Source organism: Erigeron canadensis, chromosome 8 (genome assembly GCF_010389155.1).
Source record: "Erigeron canadensis isolate Cc75 chromosome 8, C_canadensis_v1, whole genome shotgun sequence".
NCBI classification, from domain to species: domain Eukaryota; kingdom Viridiplantae; phylum Streptophyta; class Magnoliopsida; order Asterales; family Asteraceae; genus Erigeron; species Erigeron canadensis.
This window is the reverse complement of record NC_057768.1, coordinates 42291067-42299578: the sequence shown is the minus strand read 5'-3', so window position 1 is coordinate 42299578 and position 8512 is coordinate 42291067. Positions and strand designations below refer to the sequence as shown.

General features: G+C 29.8%; 1 protein-coding gene across 1 annotated transcript; it reads left to right on the top strand.

Annotated features, from left to right (window-relative positions):
* Window positions 1-3239: 3239 nt before the first annotated feature.
* LOC122580631 lies at window positions 3240-3614 on the top strand. Its single transcript, XM_043752899.1, has one exon. The coding sequence runs from the start codon at window positions 3308-3310 to the stop codon at window positions 3563-3565; it is 258 nt and encodes an 85-aa protein (XP_043608834.1). The 5' UTR covers window positions 3240-3307; the 3' UTR covers window positions 3566-3614.
* Window positions 3615-8512: the final 4898 nt, after the last annotated feature.

Below are 8512 nucleotides of genomic sequence, written 5' to 3'. Positions count from 1 at the left end.
TTTCTAATAGTGAAAGTCTCTGTCACGTCAAAGCATCAAACATACTTTGTTTTCCTTTTTTCTCTAGCTTCTTTTATTCTGAACGTACGTCTCAAATTAAACCTATAAAGTTGCATTCTTCTCGATCTTTTCATACTTGACTTATATAATCTGCAATAAACCAAATACTCTGTGTTTTGGTACGGAGTATTACTTATCAAGAAAGCAAAAGGTAAACATCTATCATGTATGTATGGTATCAAACCTAATTGGCCGGTCGTTCCCGGCCAAAACGATTCTTAAATTCCTAATTGGGTTCCATAATCTTCATGTGTGCTTATAAAGATTTCTAATAAAGATTAATTTGCTAATTCTGATCAACATTGTATTGGAGTGTGATCATTTTATTATAAATCGCATGTCCGGAAATAATTTAAACCTACGGGGTCACAAGAAATGACACGGTAACTCGATAATATTAATTGATATATTAAAGTACTATATTAGTTAGTTTGATCACGAAATAATTAATTAAACATAATTAAAGGGTTAATTATATTTAATTAGTTAAAAAGGAGGATTAAAATGTGAAAATTGGAAAATGGATTTGGACCCTAAATCTAAAGGGGCCGGCCATGACAAAGGCCTTGTAAGCCTTTGTCTAACTTGTTTCCAAGATTGTTTAACCTAATTAACCCCTATATATAGAGGGCTTAATTCTAGGTTTTGGTTGTTAGACATACTTTTTCACATAAGCAAATTCTCTCATTTTTCTTCCTTGTTTTGAAGTGGCCGAAAATCGCTTCTTTTTTAGGGGTTTCGACTTTGAAGTTGAAGGTTCAAGCAAAAGGTTTGTTTGGTTTATGATCGAGTACTAGCATACGTTATTCGGGGTGTCTAGTGTGCGATCATAGAGGGGTTTTGCTTTAAACCCTAAGCATTAATAATAATCTTGTTATTATTATCTTTATTGGAGCTTTGCATAAGGTACACAACTCAATTCTATTCTTTGTTAATTAATTTGATTGCATATTTGATTCGATTTCTTCCGTTACGCTTACTCGTGATTATATGGTTATGTATGTGTTCATATTCTAACACATTGCAAAGTGCACTGATCCGTAAAACTAATTGAAAGGTATCCAAGTTTAATTACATTAAGAAATACTCTTTATACATACGTACGTAAAAGTTTTTTGGAGTACATGCATAATAATATAGTAACAAATAATATATAATATAAAATAAAATAAAAAAAAACATACATACATACATATATAATAATATAATATAATAACAAATTTTAATTCACAAAAAGTCTAATTGCTAGTAATCTCTATATTTATACTCCTTTATAAAACAAACTCAACCCCCCTCCTTTAAATTTAAGAACATAATATGTTTAATTTACCATCCATCTTAATAAATTCTTATTTATATTTTATAGACTGTGACTAAAATGTCCTTAAAAAAATTCAACCTCCATCTCACCATCACGTAGAAACAAATAGAAAAAAAAAACTCTAATTCACAATTCGTCCCTTCCTCCCCCCTTTCACATCCCATCGCAAAAATTCATCATATTGCCGACCGCAATGAAATTATTTTTACGTTAATAATCACACCGTCACCGCCTCACGTCGCTGCATTGCACGGATACTAATTAATCTAGTGTATATATAAAGGGAGATGTGTTATGATCTAAGACGTTCAAAATCAAAATCATGTATATTACTCTCTACAGTTTAGTTCAAGGATAATAATTAGTGTTGCTTATTTCTCAAATCGCCATCTAAGTTTTGGGGGGATAGTAACCCACCTCCCACCTCCTTTTTCACCTCTCACTTCTAACCAATCATATTATGTCACCTCAACTCCACCACTCACTCAACACTCATCCAAATTTCGTCGGCATCCGACCACTCACTACAATTTTAATTTTATTTAAACATTAAATTTTCATTAAATTAAAAACATTACATAATAAATAAAAATAAATCATACACAATACTTAAAAAACATTACGAAAACATTACATAATAAATAAAAACATAACTAACATAATAATTTTAAAATACATAAATACTAACACTTGGAATAGTCCAAAGTACTATCGCCGTCGTTACGATGAATGTAGCGGTATGGTTCAGATGATCCGGCAACGTTACCAGGTGGAGGAGATACGTACTCCTCCCCCGGGTTAAAGTAGTAACGTACATCCTCACCATCACCGACACTGCCTTTCTAGAACACCTCGTGGTCTAGCGTGGATGTCAAAGTCGTAGAGGCAGTGGTAAGCTGAAAAATAACTTGATTCAGCCAATCCATCTTCAGACGAAGATACACGAGATACTCACTTTCGTTGCGGTTAAGAACCCGATTGGGAGCCGCCAATCGGTTGATCTGGGCTTGGTAAGCCGCCTTGTTTTCAGACACGCTCTGAATGACGTTGTTTACTCCAGTGCAGTGTCTGGAGTCATAATTCAGGTGGACTTGGATCGCCATTTTAACATCACGAACATTCATTGGATTGTTAGACATTAAGAAGGTAGATTGTGGTAAAATGATATTTGTATTTGAATGTAAAGTTTTTAGAATTAGAGAGTTGTGTGTGTAAATATGTAGTGTATAATATATACTCGTATAAGAAAGGTGAAAAAGTAAAAGAGAAAGAAAAAAAACCAAACGGCTCCAAATATTCAAAATCTAACCGTTGGCTCCTCGATATGCATGCAACAAATGGATGGTCAACCGCGTGGTGTGACCACTCATTTTCATACCACCACTTGTGGTGGACTGTTGGCGACGATGTGGAGTGGTGGTACCACATCCATAATGCGTCCATAATGCATCCAATGCCAACGCCCTTAATATTAATAAAGTTCCAAACACTTATCATTTCCCACTCTCACCCACTTTGCTTAAAAATAAAATACCGTAGAACCATGAAAGAAAAAAGGGGAGTGATATTTATATAACATAATTTTGTCATCTACAACAAATATACAAACTTTATTGCATAGAGTACAACTGTATAAAGTAGATATTGTTGTAGATTGCCAAATTATGTTGTAAAAATATCATTTTCCAAGGAAATTTTTTTAGGGGAGGGGGAGGGGAATTATGGAGAATTTAAAGGTTCTAAAACCATTGGCATTTTCCTATGGTTTTTCCTTAAAACTTGGGGCTCTTGACATAGCATTCAGCTTGTTCAATGATCTATATATACTCTTCATCTTGTCATCATAACATCTGCATATATCATCACATACTTTTGAGCAAATTAAAGAAAAACATTTGATTTATTCAAGCAATTCAAAGATATACCATGAGTTTAAAAGTTAGTAAAGCGTGGATGGTGGCCGGGACAGTTGGGTTGGTGGAGGCACTAAAAGATCAAGGTTTTGCACGGTGGAATTACACCTTGAGGACCATCCACCACCACGCCAAGTCCAATCTCCGGTCGGTTGCCCAGACCAAGAAGCTGTCTTCTCAGGCTACTAAGGCTTCAAGCAGAGACAAGGCAAAACAATCAGAAGAGTCATTAAGAAAAGTCATGTACTTGAGCTGTTGGGGTCCCAATTAATTAAATTTTATCCACTACAGCAATTTTAATTTGACCAAATTTCTTCAAATGTACGTGTACGTACCGCTAAAACTCAAAAGGGATATCAAGATCAACAAGTTAGCCATCATGGTTTAATTTAGTCCAAACCGACCAATAGTAATCTTTTAGCCATCAAGTTGTGCATTAACGACTTGTACAACATGTTATAAAATTTGTATTATTGTATGGTAAATCCATCCACTATTATACCAGTATCACCTCCGTGAATTTAAATGGCCCGGCCTGTTCATAACTAAGGCTAGGACTTCAAAGTCACACAATGACTCATTAAGATTATCATAGAAGTATTGTTCTTATAACTTATAAAATGAATCTCTTGGATCTTTTTTAAGGATTAATGGATTATCAATTGAGCCATGTGATCTTGCGTAAAATATGAAGTGGCTATAGTTATAGTAAGATTTTTAGTTTATAGTAAGATTTACTTTTGGGCTCCAATTAATAAGATTATGGGCCTTGTACAATAGTAATACACACTTTCACAGTTTCACGTGTCCAAATCCGCCCTGCTTGTAAGTTGTAAACTTGTAACGTTTCTAGTATTTTGTAATCAAACAGGAGAGTTTGCTAATTTAAGGAATGTTTGGTCAAAAATTTTACTAAAATTAATTGGATGACAAGTAATTTGGATTTTTTTTTTTTTCTTGTTAGATTACATAAGAAATCTGAAAATGTTAATGACTTCAATTCGTATAGCTTATAAACTGACATTCTCTTCCTATATAGGTCATTCAATTCTACTACTTTAAACTTCCAATCTCGTAATATATGTAAAAAAATTTTTAACTCTCTCTAATCACAAATCATCTGATTTTATCTAATTCTTGTTATAAAATTTATCAGATAAGAGATCTATCATAATCATTTGGCAATGATGCATAAACTCAATAACTTCGCAAAAAAAGACACAGAATTAAGAGAATCCAAGCTGCAGATCGCTTCAAACCCCGATATTTTTCATTTTTGTATAAAAGCTCCCCACGTGCAACTGTGCAAGTGGATAAAAGTATGAATTTAATAAATCCGATAAGCACTAAAAGTGTCGGTAGCTAAGCCATAGTGGATAAAGATATGACGACTCATGATGTGGTGTAGCATGTCTCCTTTTGTGAACGCCCATAGAATAAGTTCGATCTAAGGTTATCCGGAAAGGCGCCATATCTTACTTTTTTTTTGTCCTGGAACACCTGGAACATTGCCCCGATGGGGAGTTATGGAGAGAGAAAGAGATTAGGCGTGAGATTTTGGACGAGTGTTAGTGGCATGATGTCTCTATCCTACTGACACATTTTTCTCTATCTCTATCTTTTCACGTGATGTCTTCCTTTATTTACTATTACACACAACAGAAGAGTAAAACAAAACAAACCTACTGACACATCTGACTTTTTGGGGCCACAAAAAGGGCTTTCTTTTTTAAAGCTTGCTCCAACATAATTGAGAGAAAACTCCTTGATGAGTGGATTGACACATGTCAAGATATGTCCCTATAAGATCTTTCTCTTTAAAGCCTTGCTCCTAATAGCCTATTAATATCACATATAAGACTATGGGGGGCAAGGCTTCTCCTTAAGACTCCTCATGGGGGCATCTCATACCATGTGACATCTTACTCATCATGGGTTTTCCCTTTTATTTATTTGGAACAAGACTTTAAATAGGATGCCCCAAATATGAACCCACAATTTTATTAATTATATACTATTAATTAAATAAAATAATTATAAAAAATGGAAAAAAGTAAAAGAAAGTGGAAAAGTGGCAGGTGGGGACCATGAAAAGTATGGGTGAAAAATTGTAGAGAATTGGTGAAAATAAAAAAAATATATATATTTTGTTTTCAAGATGTTATATGCATTAAATTTATTATTATTTAAAATTTTATTTTTTTTATATATCTATTGTATGCGGTTACCAAACAGCGGAATTCATTCTCTTTCCAATTACATTCTCTATGATTCACTCCTAACAAACACCTCATAAAAGTAGACAAATAACAAAACTCATGTAAAATAAATTTAAAAAGAGCAAAATTTAAAATTTATAAAAAATTTTAAAAACTCATAATAAATTTTTAATTTTGCAGGGGCATTAAACCTACCTTTCATTTGTAAATTTCACCAAGAATACACGGATTCCAATTTTTAGCAAATTACTCACCTTAAATGTCATTGTTTGGTTCGTAACATTTAATATTTGTCATTGTAATAAATAATAATAATAATAATAATAATAATAATAATAATAATAGAAAAACAATAACTATATATGTAATAGAAAGTAGTCTTTGTCTCTTTGATATATTAAAGTGTAAGAAATATGTAACTTTTAACAACTCGTTTTTTTAAGCAAAATGAACCTTATATTAATATATATATTAAAAACAAAAGTAAAAAAAAACGCGTAAAGAATAGTGTATTTTTTATTCTTTTTATTTTAACCACATAAGTTTCATTATTTACACTTTGCATACTAAACTATAATACTTTTTAGTAAAGAATAGTATACTTTTTATTCTTTTTATCTTCACTACAAAAGTTTAAATCTTTACACTTTTAGTACTAAACTATAATACTTTTTAGTAAACTTTTTATTCTTTCTATTTTTACCACAAAACAAAAGTACGGAAAAACGTGTAAAAAACAGTGTACTTTCTATTCTTTTTATTTTAACCACTTAAGTTTCAATATTTACACTTTGCACACTAAACTATAATAATTTTTAGTAAAGAATAGTATAATTTTTATTCTTTTTATTTTCACTACAAAACTTTCAATGTTTACACTTTTAACACTAAACTATGATACTTTTTAATAAACTTTTTATTCTTTTTATTTTCATCACAATATTTGAACTATTTACACTTTAGCCCTAAACTTTCATACTTTTTTATTTTTCTTTTATCTTAAAGTAGGGAAAACGTGTTAAGAATAGTATATATATTTTTTTTTTTTTTAATTTTTACCACAATAGTTTCACTCTTTACACTTTTAGCACTAAATTTTCATAATTTTTAGTAAACTTTTTATCTTTTTATTTTGATCACAATATTATAACTCTTTACACTTTTTGCACTAAACATTCATACTTTTTTATAATCTTTTATTTTAGTCACAACATTTTAGCCTCTTATATTTTAGGAACAAACTTTTTAACATATATATTAAAAAGAAATATACAAGAAAACGTGTAAAGAATAATAAACTTTTTTTATTCATTTTATTTTCACCACAATATTTGAACTTTTTACATTTTTAGCACTAAGTTTTTATACTTTTTGATTTTCTTTTATTTTCACCGCAAAATTTTAGCCACTTATACTTTTAGCACTAAATTTTATACTTTTTGATTTTCTTTTATTTTCACCATAACATTTAAGCCTCTTACACTTTTAGCACTAAACTTTTATGCGAACTACTTTCATTTTCGTACAAAACTTTTACTGGTCATTTTTTAACTGACAGATGTCAATTTTTGTTGTATTTTTAATCATTTGAATAATACATGTTTTCTTCAAAAAGTTTGTGGTTTTTTAACCTCGGTCCATGAAAGCATACCTATTTATAACGCATTATCTCTTAAATAATTATTTTTTATTAAATCGTTAACAAATGTAATGTCTCCCGGGGTAACGCCCGGGTGACATATCTTGTATATATATTAAAAATAAAGTCTCAAAAAGCGTGTAAAGAATGGTATAATTTTTATTTTTTTTTATTTTCACCACATAAGTTTCAATCTTTACATTTTTAGCACTAAACTATAGCATTTTTTAGTAAACTTTTTGTTTAATTTATTTTCACCACAAAACTTTCAATTTTTACACTTTTAAAACTAAACTTCAATATTTTTTTAGTAATAGTATACTTTTTATTCTTTTTACTTTCACCACGGAAGTTTTAATCTTTACACTTTTAACACTAAACTATAATACTTTTTAGTAAACTTTTTATTTTTTTTTATTTTCAACACAAAACTTTCAATCTTTACACTTTTAGCACTAAACTATAATATTTTTTAGTAAACTTTGTATTCTTTTTATTTTCACCATAATATTTTAACTCTTTACACTTTTAGCATTAAACTTTCATAGTTTTTAATTTTCTTTTATTTTAAGGTACGGGAAAGCGTGTATAAAATAGTATACTTTTATTTTATTTTTTATTTTCACCACAATAGTTTCACTCTTTACACTTTTAGAACAAAACTTTTATAATTCTCAGTAAAGTTTTTAATCTTTTTATTTTCACCACAATATCCTAACTCCTTACACTTTTAACACTAAATTTTTTTACTTTTTGATAATCTTTTATTTTAACTACAACCATTTAACCTCTTACACTTTAACAACAAACTTTTTAACACATATATTAAAAAGAAATGTACGGGAAAACTTGTAAAGAATAATAAACTTTCTATTCATTTTATTTTCACTACAACATTTTAACCCCTTATACTTTTAGTACTAAATTTTTATACTTTTTGATTTTCTTTTATTTTTACCACAACATTTATGTCTCTTACACTTTAGCACTAAACTTTTACGCGAACGACTTTCATTTTCACACAAAACTTTTACAGTTCATTTTTTAACTGACGAATGTCAGTTTTTAATAAATTGAATAATACATGTTTTCTTCAAATTATGACACATTGTCTTTTAAATAATATTTTTTATTAAATTATTAACAAATATAATGTCTCCCGAAGCATCGTCTGGGTGACATATCTCGTTATCACTCTAAGATAAATGAACTGATTGATACTGATACTCCGTTGTTTCTTGCGACTTTGAAGTTCAAAGAAGTATGGATCCTTATCTGCTTAAATATTTTAAAAATAAATAAATATTTTATTGGAAGTGTTCACATACATGCATCTGCTTTAAATATTTAATAATCAAAT